Raw genomic sequence first — 14,259 nt, 5'->3', positions numbered from 1 at the left:
TAAAAGGACTCCAACTACCCTGCGCCTTCGTCTGTCCAAACCGCCTGTTCCGGATGGTCCGGATAATGACGAGAATCCAACTGATGATGAGAAGGAGAGAAGGAGGAGGAGAAGGAGGAGGAGGAGGAGACACAGTTAGAAGATCCTTGATTTCTGCAAACACTACCCCTGAGCCTGAGATCTCATTCAGGCTGTATGAACGGGTGATTATCAATGGGATAAAGGAGTTTATAAAGATCAAGTTATGGAATGTCACAACAAATGATATGATTGTCAGCTTCTATTGTATTCAATATACTGCAAAAAGAATAGCTGAAGAGTATGTTATGAAGCAGAACTGCAAGAAGATAGAAGTTGTAAATTGTATAGCAGTCATCTCATCAAACAAATGTGGATCTTCAATCAAAATCATCCTTGAAAAGGAGACAGATTGGAGAGAGATTATCACTCTTTTAAAGAAGTTATATAAAAAGAAGATGAGTGGATTTAGCATTGAGATTACCACTTCTTTTAATCTTCTTGATATCTCAACTCTATTCTCAAACACCTCTGTAATACGCGGTCCTGCAGCTTTCATTGGAGTGTCGGATTCTCAATTAACAACCCAGGCATTGGCATCAAAAAGAGCATTAGATGTTAAAGAAGAAGTAATCTCATCATTTATCAAATCCTCTCTCTATCATTCTGCCAAATCCCCTCTCTATCGTCCTGCCAAATCCCCTCGAATTCATGAAATATCCGATGACGAAAAGCTGCCGCCTACGCGTACAAGATCCACAGCCACTAGCCAGCAGTTGAAAGAGATTCAAAATCAACACTCAAATGAGCATGATTCTTTGCAGATTGAGTGTGAGATAACTGCTCACTGATGTTGTCAAAAAATGAATTGTCATAACTTTGAGTAAAGCACTTGTTGGATAGCTTTTGATGATACTCATATTCAACTCCTGAGTAGTGAGATTGCCAGTTGGATAGATGATGTTGAATGTGAACATGCAACAGTTAAAAATCCCTCAAGAAAAATGACAAAAAGATTAATGAATAGAAAGGAAAAGAGGAAATAAAAAAGTGAATTTATTTCTACTTCTAATCCTTCTATACAGACATTTCAGATATCAGCAATTATATTTCCTCTCTCAACTCCTTCTTCATCTAATATTGTGTCTTCAAGTGAAATAATCAATGTGATAGTGATGAAATATATGATGAAAAGAATGAAAGGCATGAGAGGATTGAATTCAAACTTGTCATCAAATTCAAACTTGTCATCAAATTCAAACTTGCCATCAAATTCAAACTTGCCATCAAATTCAAATTTGCCATTGAATCTGAATTTATTATCAAATTCAAACCTGTCATTGAATCTGAACCTGCCATTGAATCCGAACCTGCCATCAAATTTGAATCTGCCATTGAATCCGAACCTGCCTTCTATTTAAAATAGTTCAATCCCTCAGTTTGATGAATATACGGATCTGTTTATTGATGAGTTCTTCAATTGATTGATGACAGAGAGATCTCAAAGAGCAGAAGCTCTTTTAATTGTAAAAAGCATTATTTAGAATGAAGAATTTGAACTGAATCATATACAGACAATGACAAATGAGCAGATGATTCAGTTGAATATTGAAATAAGTATATTCTCAATAATAAAAAATGGGTTAAAGAGTTCTATCTGACAATCACAGTTGAAAAAAATTAAATTGTCTTTATTTGTTATTTATAATGATAACAGCAAATCTCATACTGCTTCTGCTTTTGAATTTGAAATTTAAATATTATATATCATCATAATTGAATTGCAATCTGAATTTTTTTAAATTTTACAATATTATTTTATATGAGCAGATCTGAAATATCCTTTTACATCTTCTTTTTTCATAAAATTCTCAATTGTATAATGTAAGAAGATTTCAAAATCTTTATCAAACTGATTCTCTAACTGACATCTGTATCTTCTAATCCATTCTTTCAATATGTGAAATGACTCCTCTATAGAATTATAATTAGAAGAATATGAAGATAAGAATAAAAATTCAATGTCAGCTTTTCTGCAGAGATCTCACAATGTTTGTGAATGATGAGAAGAGTAATTATTCATCATTAAATAGTGATAATCTCATTAACATTTAAACAGTATTTAAATATATACAAACTCATTGAACCTTTTTGTATTATAGAATCTCTGATATATATCATAATCAAGATATTCATTAACATTTATTGCAGATTAAATTGATCATCTGTGAGATTATTTATAAAATCTTCTAATGTAATAAAAAAAAAATTCTTTACTTGATTATTCATATCATTAATTTGTAATATATTCATTCACAGCACTCTCATTTAAAAAGATAAATTGATTAAATTAATACTCAATAATTTAAATACATTATTCAATTAAAAGCTCTTCATTATATGTGAGGGGTGATGACAGTGTGAAGAGTGAATAATGAAAGATAATAGATAATGTAATGAATGATAATAACAATTGTAATTGTAATAATAATAGTAGTGTGAGGGGTGATGACAGTGTGAAGAGTGAATAGTAGAAGATAGTATATAGTGTAGTGGAAGATAATAGTAATAATAATTATAGTAGTAGTATAGTTGAAGTTGTAGTTGTAGTTGTAGTTGTAGCTGTAGTTGTAGTTGTAGCGAATCGCTGAAGAGGAAAAGAAAGAGAAAGAAGATGTGCGAAATACATGCATCCATATATATATACATATAGAAATAGTGGTAGCGAGAGTATAATGGAAAGAGGTAAGAATAGACGAAGATATAAACAAAGATAATATAATAATAAGGAAATAATAAACGAGTGCATTACAATTATAATGCACTCATTTATTGTTTTTTTATTATATTACGTTTGCTTATTCTTATCTCTTTTTATTATGTTCTTGCTGCTGCTATTTTTATATGTATATATATATAAATGTATGTATTTCACACATCTTCTTTTCTCTTTCTTTTCCTTCTTAGTGGTTAACTATAACTACTACTATTATTATTACTACAATTACTATTGTTGTTATCATTCATTACATTATTTACTATCTTTTATTATTCACTCTTCATACTGTTATCACCCCTCACAAAAATCTAATTTCATAAAAAAAAATGATGCTTGTTGCATACTTTTAATGTCAGAGATGTGCATTTCATAATTTTCTTCATTGACATTTATTGCTTTTGATTCAGCAGTGGTATGAGTACAGTGAATGCTGTGGGTAGAGGTTATGATTATTATTCAATAAACTATTTCTTGATGATTGAGTGATTAGAAACTGTGAGAGGTGATGACAGTATGAAAAATGGATAATGAAAGATAATAGATAATGTAGTGAATGATAATAATAATAGTAATTGTAGTAATAATAGTAGTAGCTAATTTTTAAAAAGGAAAAGAAAAAGAAAAGAAGATGTGCGAAATACATACATGTTGAAGGCTTACACGTAACTAGTTGCTTGTTATTAATGAGTGGGAGCTAGCTAGCTATGTAATACACTATAAGATCACGTGCATACTTAGTCACGTGGTCACATGACTGAGGCGGCTCAACAATACATTTATATATATATATATATATAGAAATAGCAGTAGTGATAACATAATGAAAAGAAATGAAAATAAACAAAAATAATATAATAAGGAAATAATAAGTGAGTGTATTATATTATATTAACTGATCACAGATTCAATCTATATCAAATAAAACTGATAAATTAATAGATTTTATAAATGACAATTGTAATAATTAATCATTTTCTTTCATATCAAATTCAATTTCTTCAATAATCTAGATATTGATTGAGAGTCGACTCTTGGCGTCATTCAACACTAAGCATTCCTCCTGTCAGTGATGGGCTACAAGAGTAATTACAAGAGTAGTGTGAAGTACGCACAAAGGATATTAGAAGGTAGCAATCTCTATTGTTCAAAGCTAATCGCTGATCTCCTAAAATCCACGGATATCAGCGAGCATTATATAGATAATATTGCCATCGCCACGTATCTATCGCCACGTATCTATCGCCACGTATCTATTTCCTAATATAGATATTGTAAGAGATGGGCTACAAGAGTAATTACAAGAGTAGTGTGAAGTACGCACAAAGGATATTAAGAAGGTAGCAATCTCTATTGTTCAAAGCTAATCGCTGATCTCCTCAAATCCACGGATATCAGCGAGCATTATATAGATAATATTGCCATCGCCACGTATCTATCGCCACGTATCTATCGCCACGTATCTATTTCCTAATATAGATATCTCCGTTGCGCCTATTACAATTATCTCCCTTCTTCAAAGGCCTGGTCCCCAGGGCTTCTTATTGTGCGAAGTTCGTAATATGTGCTGTGTGGTTGAATTGTATAAAGTTCGCAGGATAGGACCGAATTAATTGTTCGGGTTAATTCCGAAGCGTTGCTGACTCGGGAAAACGTTGTTCCAGTTTCGGTGTTATCGCGGTCCAATCATGATTTAGGCACAACCCCTGAACCCCTTTCCTTTAACCTTTACACCACAAATCGTATCCTAACGAGATCATCACCATCATCACTAACAACGAATTTTTTTATTTAAAAGAATACACCAATTGATCAAGCAAAGTACACTGTATCTTCCCATGCGATTTTTATTGCGACATTCGAAGTTTTGGTTGCGTGGTTGCGTTTTCTATTTTGGGTCGGATTTTGTGTTGCTGCAACTTCTTTGATCGATATTGTAACATTGGTTTTAACCACCAACATCTGTTCTTTTCTTGCTGCTTCTTGCCTCTTCTCTCTTCTTAAAAGGTTCTTGATACTGATTAATGTCGTAATAGAATGTCAGAACCAGCTGCTTCCGTTGCCGGTTCAGAACCTATGGAGGGTGATATGCTGAATGCCATCGAGAGCATTTGCTTGGGTTGTCTGGAAAGGTTGCAAAACCCTCTAGTATACCCTTGCTTTGTGAACGACGGGCGGACACGCTGTCACGCCTGCCATATATCGAATACTGGGCAAGGATCTTGGTGTGTTACTTGAGTTATCCGATAACGCTGGCGAAGATGAGGAAGCGGACGGTCCCGTTGAAGTGTTAGAAAGGAACGCAGCAGCATATTGCTGTCGTTGTATTCGACATTTAACAACGTCTCCCCGCCATCACTGTGAGCCTGCTGAGGGTCGACGCAAGAAATGCAAGCACTGCTCGGTGATGAAGCACGTTTGCGTTCCGGTAAGTAATCGTTCTATATATGTTTCGCGGGATATAAAATAACTCGTGTTTGGTGCCAGCAGACGCCGTTGAGTTGGCCCAGGCGGCTATTAACGCAGCTGAGGATTTAATTGTCGCTGGTGCAGACGCTTCGAACGTTAACGTTTTACAGGGCGCTGTGACAGCTGCAGTTAAGTTCTTCGCAGCGAAGATCCGTGGGGCTCAACGAAATGGTTCCCCTGAGGCCCCGGCTGAAACAGTGATTGGTGAGATCCCGGTGGCTACATCGCCGGTCGCAGCTCCCAAGTCATCGTTGAAACGTCGTGCTTCGCCAGTTGAGGAAATCCGGGGTAATAAGCAGGTCTGCCTTGGTGACAATTCCTCAAATGACACTGGCCAAGCTGAGGCGGATCTGTTTTTTAATCCCTGGGCGGAATAAGTATATCCAGCAGTCATCGTCGCCTTCTTCGTTTTCGTTTACTGACTGGCTCCTGATAGGTTTTATTAAACTGTTCCAAGTGCTCCTGGCTGTTCACCAAATTTTCTTCAGGTTCCCAAGAATTATCCGCGTCTGTGCAATCCTTCCATTTAACAAGATATTGCGTTTGACCACGGTACTGACGTTTATCCAATATAGCTTCAACTTCCCATTCCTCCTGCGCGTCTATAAATTATTCGGTTCTGCCTGTGGGATCTGTCCCGTCGCGCGCGTGATAACGGTTCGAGAAGGGGAAACGTGGAACACGGGGATGAATTCCTTTATATTGTGGCGTAAGCTTTCAGTTTGTACGCCTGCGTACCGCGTATATCAATTATTTGGAAAGGGACCCAAAAATCGATGATCTAGTTTGGGTGAAGGTCGCAAGGTGGATATATTTTTTGCACGCAGCATTACCCAGTCCCCTATCTTAAAGCTTTTTGGTATATGGCGCTGATCATAATACTTTTTCTCAGCTGCTTTGGCAGCTTCTAGGCATTCTCGAATCCTGTTTTCCGCTTGATTCATCCGTTCCACTTGTTCTATCGCCGACTTTGACGCGCCCGTGCTTGGGGGTTCCACGTCTATACGAAGTTCAGTTGGTCGGCCGATCATCGCTTCAGGATGGTGTCATTTTTATCGATGGCGTGGAAGGGCGTTATTATATGCCCATTGCGCCAGGGGGAATCCACTCTATCCAGTTATCCTGCCTGGTAGCTGCAATATGTGCGAAGATAATGTTCAATCACCTGGTTCAATCGTTCCGTTTGGCCGTCGGTTTGCGGATGGAAGGCTGTTGATAATTTTCGTCGGACATGGAGTAAGTAACATAATGTTGACCAGAATTTGCTGTTTATTAATGAATCTCGGTCGCTAATAATGTTCGCAGGTAGGCCAAAGGTTCTTCGCAAGTTTCCATACAATAATGTCCGCGAGTCTTTCCGCATCTAGCTTTGAAGATGTGGGTACAATTATGGCCCATTTAGTGAACAAATCAACAAATATGACAATAGCATTGTAAGTTTGACTTCCCTTCTTATTATCTGGTAGGCCTTCAATAAAGTCCATACTGATTGTATGCCATTTCTTATCTGGCACTGGATGTGGTTGTAGCAACCCGTACGGCTTATGCCGCGTGTATCTTGACGCGTTGGCAAACATCGCAGGTCCTCACATATTCTGCAATCTCATCGCTCATACCATGCCACGAGTACTTGCGTTTGATCGCTTCGATGGTTTTGTCACGTCCAAAATGGCCACCTTGGGGATCATCGTGGTTCATTTTCATTATTTCATGCCTTACGGCCTTGTCTTGCGGTACGTAGACTTTACCATCTTTCCTGAGCAGGCCATCTTTGTCTACTGCCCAGGTCGAACGATCACCTACGCTAGCGTCACCCACCTCTAGTCTTCTGCGAAGTTCAGACGTGCCAGCGTCCCTATTCTGAACCTGCAGCAAGAGTTCGACAATAGATTCAGCTACCTCTTCGCGATAGGCTATCTCGGACTCAAATACCTTAACGGCTAGAATCCGTGGCACCAGGGTCCCTAGGTCTAACCCCGTAACGCCGGCGACTTCGTTCTCATCTGCAGGTGCGTTCTTTATCCTGCAGGGTTTGTTGTCATCGATGACTACGGGCCCCTTCGCCCAACAATTTTCTTTAACTTGCAGATTTTTTCGCACCATCTTGACACATTGGTCTAACTTTGTGTTTTCTTTTGTCTTTAGTGACTTAAAGATCCCCTTACGCAGCTTCTCTTGCAGGGTAGGGAGCCCCGTCAAGGGAGCTGCGTGTTTTATATAATCTGAGTGACGACTTGGTGCATCTGCGGGATTATTTTCCCCAGGATGGTGCTCAATTTCAAAATCGAACGCTGAGAGCATTTGCATCCAACGAATCGTGACGCCCATTTAGCTGCTTCGTCGTCATGAAGCGCCGGAGGTTGGCATGGTCAGATAAAACAACTATTGGGTGCCTGCTACCATGTAGGTAGTGGCGCCATTGCCTGAAAGCTTCTACAATCGGCAACATTTCTAAATCATATGTTTGATAATGTCTTTCTGCTTCTGTGAGTTTTCTGGACCAAAACGCGATCGGGTGCCAGTGACCATCATCCATTAATTGCGATATTACTGCGGCGATTGCAACGCCAGATCCGTCCGTTTCTATACGGAGTTTTCGCTGCGGATCAAAATGAACTAACAACGGTGCTTTTGTAAAGCATTCTTTTAACTGCAGTATTGCGTGCTTGCAGTTCTCGTTCAGTTGGACAGGTGCGTTGTTCTTCCCCTTTTTTGTTTCGTATCCTTTTAGCAACTCAGTCAGGGGTGCCGTTATTATCGAGAACTTGTATATGAATCGTCGGTAGAAGTTGGCGAATCCTAGGAATGTTTGCAGCTCGTTTATTGTTCGCGGTTCAGGCCAATCTAGGATCGTATCGACGCGGCGTTTTTCGACAGTGATGCCCTGCGTGGTAATCACAAAACCCAGAAATCCAATTTCTGTTGCATGGAACGTACACTTACTAAGTTTCACATATAGTCTCCATCGCCTTAAACGTTCCAGCACATTCTTAACATGGGCGACGTGTTCGTCAAGCGTATTCGAATAGATTACGATATCGTCAAGATAAGCCACGCAATATACATCCAAAATATCACTGAGGGCTTTGTTGATATAAGATTGGAAAGTCGCAGGGGCGTTGGTTAGCCCAAAGGGTAAAACCAGATACTCAAAGTGTCCGTATCGTGTTCGAAACGCCGTTTTCCATTCATCCCCCGCTCGTATGCGGATTCTATGATACGCGTCCCTAAGATCCAATTGCGTGTATAATTTGGCACCTGCTAATCTATCGAGTATTTCACTTATCAGGGGCAGCGGATACCGATTCTTGACTGTTATTTCGTTCAACCCTCGATAATCTACGCAAAGACGCAGGGTTCCGTCTTTCTTCGGTGCGAATAATACTGGCGCACCGGCTGGGCTCTTGGACGGGCGTATCCAATTCTTCTCTAATGCCTTTTCGATATATTCTCGGAGGACGGAGAGTTCTTGAGGTGACAGGTTATATATCGGTCGGTACGGTGGTTCCTTGCCAGGTTTGAGATCTATGGCATGATCGTGGGGTGCGTGTTCCGCGTCAGGTATATCTTCTCGGAATACATCAAGATAATCCTTATAATCATCCGGGATATTTGGCTCAGTCGCTGCGTGCGCAGCTCGCAATGGAAAGGCGGCGAATATAATGTTGCTGTCGTCCATTAAAGTTGCAAATTCCTTAGCGGTATCTAGGTGCACGTGGCTGATATTTGACGCTTTCCTATAGGTCCAGCATCTTCGCACCCAGTCAATGTCGGGGTTCGCAGCTTGCAACCATGGCATACCCAGAATTACATCGTATCCGCTGATGTCGGCTTCTTCGAAATGGTGGAAATCCTTCCCGGAGGACATGTTCATCATCGATAATCTCATTGCAGCTTTTCGTTGTCCATATGATTTAACCCTATGATTATCAACTGCTTCCACTACTTTCGGTTTACCTTCTGACTTCGAGAAATATTTCAATGCCCAAGCATGGGACACGAAGTTCGCATCCGCGCCAGAATCTACTAACGTCCACGCCATTGACCATCCCACTTCTGTCAACATCCAGGTGTTCATTGCCAATAAGTGTTTATCTCGCAGCCTAGTCGTCTGTATTCCCAATGCAGCAGCTGCTCCTACGATTGGGATTGCTAGTTTTTTGCTTGTCGGACTTGGTTGCGCTTTTCGGGGTATAACATCCAACAATCGTTTGCGACATGCCCCTTCTTATGGCAGTGTGAGCCCTCCTTCATCCAATTATATTTATCTTTCTTGGTTTGTTCGGTTGATTTCCGTCTGTTCCTCTCGTTTCCTTTTATTCCGGTGGTTGCTAGATTTATCAGAACGACGCTGATTCCCTACGAATATCGCAGGTCTGCCTTTGCGAATGGCACGTCGTCGCTCCGGCATATTTTCCTCGAGAGTCTGTAGAGTTCGAAGCAACTCTTCGTAGTTCTGGGGTTCTTGATTTCGACGGTCGAGTTCGGTGCGTAGCACCTTCAATGCCTTACTACGCAGGTTATCCATTCTCTGTTCCTCGCTGTATGGGGGTAAGTAATACTCCCAATCTTCGAGATATTTAGAAAAGTCGCGTATCGATTGCCACTCCTGTTGCTTAGCATCTTGGAATCTTTGGCTCGCCAATCGACGCTGATTCTGCGGGTCGTTAATTTGCATCTCTAGGTGTGATAGCATATCATCGAATGTTAACGGTGTTGCTCCTCCGCGTCTCTCGTATGCTGATACAAAATTCAACCACTTCTGCTTAACGTGGGCATCAAGGTAGAGTTTGGCGTCGTTGATCTTGCGTTCTTCTTTTCGATAATATCGACGGTGGCGTGCAAAGAGAGTCAACATGCGATCTTTATAGTCCTTAAATTCTAACATATTTCTTTTCCTCGATAGTAATCCTTAATCTCCAAATCTCGGCGGTGTTTCGTTATCATCATCCATATCATCTACGGGGTCGAATTTTGCGGCGGTTCTGCGGCGAATATCCCGGGGTTGGTCGGGACTCGATAAAAGTATCTTCGCGAATCTGTGCTTCCAACTCGTTGAGGCGTTGTTGCGCGTGCAGAATAGCTAACTGTTGCTCTCGTTCACGGATTTGATCGTTTAACTGTTGCAATCGGGCATTGTGGTCGTCGGAGGTGGTAGAGGATTCGGGTTGGTTCCCAAGGGATCTTGCGCGTGTCGAAACCATCTTGCGTGTTTTAAGTTGCGTGTTTTAACTAACGTTGCGTGTTTTGTTGTAGGTGTGCGTAACAACGGACCACTCAAATAAGGTTTAGAGCGATTAGAATTGTAAGAGATGGGCTACAAGAGTAATTACAAGAGTAGTGTGAAGTACGCACAAAGGATATTAAGAAGGTAGCAATCTCTATTGTTCAAAGCTAATCGCTGATCTCCTAAAATCCACGGATATCAGCGAGCATTATATAGATAATATTGCCATCGCCACGTATCTATCGCCACGTATCTATCGCCACGTATCTATTTCCTAATATAGATATCTCCGTTGCGCCTATTACAATAAAGCAGATAGCCTCATCATAATATGTAGTTGAATATACTTTAAAAAAAATTTTCAAATCTAATAAAATATTTAGTATGATCTTTAACTTTATAGTTTATATTGAATGAGAACTTTTAACAGTTTCAAAACAGTGAATATTTCATTAAATTTGATATATAATGATCAGATGACACTCAATAATCTGTATAATCTGAGCAGATATATAATCATTGTTTAGAAAGTGTATGATGTCATTAATAATAATGTCAAGAACTTAGTAAGTTCTATAGAACTTGGTAAGTTTGATTATCAAGAATTCTGTAGCAACTTGAAATCTGGAACATCTTATCTGATGAAATCAAGCAATGCCTTACTGATTCTCAGTACTATCTCTTGTGTATATTTGAGCATGGCTTTTCTTATAAATACTGTCTAATTGTCATGTAATTATCAGAGTTAGAAGAAGCAATTCAATTATTTTTATTGATATTCAGTAATTGGGACAATATTCGGACTTTGTTAGTTCCGATAGATAAATTTACTGAGCTTAGAGAGCATATTGACAGATTTGATGATAAAGGTGTGTATTTGATGATAAAGGTGTGTATTTGATGATAAAGGTGTGTATTTGAATGAATTGAATGATATTTGAATGATTCTAGAGATACATGGATATTTTGGTTATTTTTGCAGTGTTTTGCTACTATTTTTCAGGGGGTGGCAGAAAATTCTGTTTTCGCAAGCTTTACTCCGTACGTCCGCCACAATAGCGCAACACTGAGTTTGGCACCAAGACGAAAAACCCTTGTCGTCAATTATCATACTCATATCTATTTTCTATCCCATTGCAAGAATGTCTCGAGACAAACAACGCTCCAAGCTCGCCCGCAGACGGAAGAAATTTTCACATCAATGCTCGGCACTGACACATTCATACGATGCATGCAAAAATCGAGCGGCCATCTCGCGAACGCTGGGGGGACTCCCAGTCTGCTGGCTTCATAGGAAGCTCAGGCTCACTGTAACTTCTTGCCAGGCGGTACTTGGGAACAATCGCAAATGCCTCAAAAAAATCCCTTGGTCTGAAAAACAGCTTTGTATCCAACACAAGGATTTTGTTCTGCCATGCTACATACTGCGTCTACCTACCGAACTTCGTCAACATATTTTCTTATATATTCTGGACGAATATCAGAGCCAATATGTTCCATATTACACTTATTGCAGTTTTATAAACATGATGTGCCTGAGCCATCAGATTTTTGAGGAAGCAACCGATACCCTCTACCGAAATCTCGTATGCAATATCGCCCTGTCCGAACGGCGTGTATATATCTTGGGGAAGACGATGTCTTTCTGTTTCAACCTGGGCTTCCTGGCCAAAATTCAAACAATTTTGTTTTCAATTGAAGTTTGTCAAGACTCCACAGCAGTCCTTGAAAATATTAAGATTGTTGCAACACAGCTTCGTGATTCCAGCATCATCAAGCTCGATATTCGGGTTACATCATGGTATACTTGGTGGAGACATCTTCATACTGCTCAACAGATGTACAAAAACCTACCCTTTTACCTGGATGCTATTCGGCAAATAGGGAGAGTGGGAGAGGCCAGTGTCACAATAGCCCATGATCCGTCTCCTGAGTTGAAGAGGACTGGGTATGCAGCAAACCCTGAGTCAGAGAGGACTAAACTCATAGCCATGGAATTGGAGTGGAGAAGGTACTATGAACAATGGGTTAAGGACATGGAGTGCGGGCGTCTCGAGGAAAAAGAATGACGACACTTTGGTTCGTTACCTACAGAGCTCAAGACCGGTTTTATAAATCTACAGAAAATTGTTAAACAGCAACGCGCATATTCTCTCAAACGACCGCTCTCTTGTCGTTTCATCCCGCGGCTCCTCTGCCAAAAAAACAAAAAACAAAACACCAAGCGTCCTTGCTTGCGAGTGTGAACGCTCCGTCCGATCTCGCGAATTTCGGCCATCTAGAGTTATCATTTGCGTGTTGGAAGTGGAGCGTTAGTATTCCTGGTTGGCGCTTTTGCTCCCTGGAGGGTGGATCGGAAATATTTTAACTCGTCCCTGGCTAGGAGCTCCCAGATGGGGAGTGGAGCGTTGGTTTCGCTTCTGATCAACTTGTGCACCTTCCGAAATCTCTACGATATACTGCATATGCTGTAGCAATTATAGGAAATAAAACATGTCATGGGAATGTATCAGTAGCCCAGATAGTACTGAAGTCTAAAAGATCTGTGGGCAATCCTAAGCACCCATGCATACATTACACACTCTGTTGGAAAGGGTGGTCTCCCAATCACTTGAGGGCTCCGCGAGCTGTCTCCCTGGACGTAGCATGAGATCCGAGACCAACCAATGGCATCCAGGTGTCAGATCCTGCTCTGGTTGCAGCAGAGTTGTAACTAGTTACTGCTCCATTTCCTATTGAATAACAATTGGCCTGGAATGGCTCTGTAAGCTCGTTAAACAGTACATTAAACTCATTGCGATAAAATGGGGACCAAGCACTACTGTCCCCGATCTATCAATTTTTAAAAACAGAAAAGAAAATGTAAGTCGTGGCCATCTATGTGCTCCAGGATCCTCCCATCAAAGTGACGGCCAAGGGAGATATTTCCAAGAATTTAACTACCCACTGAGAGCAGCTTCTAATAAAAACCAGGGTCGATGTCATGCTGATTACTGGGTGCCAGGTTTCTCATACCGCACTACGGAGTACATATAGATATACTCCAGCTACACCGTTCTACAATTCTAAAGATTTTTTTAGAATATATCAAGAAGTACACAGCCTGAAGAAGATGATTTGAATAATTTTAATGCTTGTTGCTAACTATTCTATACTTGTAACTTAGATCTTGGTTAGATCCTAGATCTTTTTATTACTCCACCAATCTAGTTAGTTAATTCAGCATACAGTACTAGTTATTTTGTAGAAAGCTCCTCATGGACACGATCCCATAAATGGGCCGGTAAGCGGTGTGACCAATCCTCAATTATCAATCACTCTCAAGCTCCATTAGAGTTTTGTATCTACTCGGTAATTAATTTACTATTAACTTACTATCTCCAACGCAAAGTATTAGCCCACAAAGGTCGGATGTAAAAATACAGCGGGTTGCCGTTTGCTGGCGGCGGCGCTAAATCGGACCTGGCGGAGAAAGTTGAGCAAGAACCAAAGATCGAACCCTCCAACAACTTAACTCCCTGAAAAGACATCTGCTCTCAAACCAACAGCCGCCCTCCAGCTTCATCCCCCCAGTAGTCATTACATTGCACTCTGCCTATCTCTTGTTGCAAGCTGGAGAACCTCCACCGTGCAAATATAGGTGCCTGCCAGCTTCTCGCTCCTATTGCGACCGCCCAAAGGGTTCCCGTAGCCCGCTGCGTTCACAGACCAGCAAAATGGGCATTGGCATTACGATTCCTCCGCATTCCGCGGCCACAGGTATGTGAAT

The 14,259-nt window shown here is 40.5% G+C and overlaps 5 protein-coding genes across 5 annotated transcripts; 2 read left to right on the top strand and 3 right to left on the bottom strand.

Moving 5' to 3' along the window:
* Nucleotides 1-5,182: 5,182 nt before the first annotated feature.
* HCAG_01038 (predicted protein) lies at nt 5,183-5,640 on the top strand (the record flags this gene model as incomplete). The annotated part of the gene is made up of 2 exons (XM_001543942.1): nt 5,183-5,222; nt 5,282-5,640. 2 exons carry the CDS (start codon nt 5,183-5,185, stop codon nt 5,638-5,640), a joined length of 399 nt encoding a protein of 132 aa, XP_001543992.1.
* A 1,165-nt stretch (nt 5,641-6,805) lies between these two features.
* On the bottom strand, nt 6,806-7,366 carry HCAG_01037 (predicted protein; the record flags this gene model as incomplete). The annotated part of the gene is made up of 1 exon (XM_001543941.1): nt 6,806-7,366. One exon carries the CDS (start codon nt 7,364-7,366, stop codon nt 6,806-6,808), a length of 561 nt encoding a protein of 186 aa, XP_001543991.1.
* Nucleotides 7,367-7,659: 293 nt separating this feature from the next.
* On the bottom strand, nt 7,660-9,131 carry HCAG_01036 (hypothetical protein; the record flags this gene model as incomplete). The annotated part of the gene is made up of 2 exons (XM_001543940.1): nt 7,660-7,714; nt 7,885-9,131. 2 exons carry the CDS (start codon nt 9,129-9,131, stop codon nt 7,660-7,662), a joined length of 1,302 nt encoding a protein of 433 aa, XP_001543990.1.
* A 396-nt stretch (nt 9,132-9,527) lies between these two features.
* HCAG_01035 (predicted protein) lies at nt 9,528-10,467 on the bottom strand (the record flags this gene model as incomplete). The annotated part of the gene is made up of 2 exons (XM_001543939.1): nt 9,528-10,078; nt 10,227-10,467. 2 exons carry the CDS (start codon nt 10,465-10,467, stop codon nt 9,528-9,530), a joined length of 792 nt encoding a protein of 263 aa, XP_001543989.1.
* Nucleotides 10,468-10,575: 108 nt separating this feature from the next.
* Nucleotides 10,576-11,431, top strand: HCAG_01034 (predicted protein; the record flags this gene model as incomplete). The annotated part of the gene is made up of 6 exons (XM_001543938.1): nt 10,576-10,610; nt 10,874-10,892; nt 11,018-11,056; nt 11,104-11,176; nt 11,312-11,359; nt 11,400-11,431. The coding sequence occupies 6 exons, from the start codon at nt 10,576-10,578 to the stop codon at nt 11,429-11,431; spliced, it is 246 nt and encodes an 81-aa protein (XP_001543988.1).
* Between the last annotated feature and the right edge of the window lie 2,828 nt (nt 11,432-14,259).

This window comes from Histoplasma capsulatum, genomic scaffold, assembly GCF_000149585.1.
Source record: "Histoplasma capsulatum NAm1 scaffold_1 genomic scaffold, whole genome shotgun sequence".
Classification (NCBI taxonomy): domain Eukaryota; kingdom Fungi; phylum Ascomycota; class Eurotiomycetes; order Onygenales; family Ajellomycetaceae; genus Histoplasma; species Histoplasma mississippiense.
Note: the sequence above shows the minus strand (reverse complement) of the source record. Positions and strands in the feature narration are given on the sequence as shown.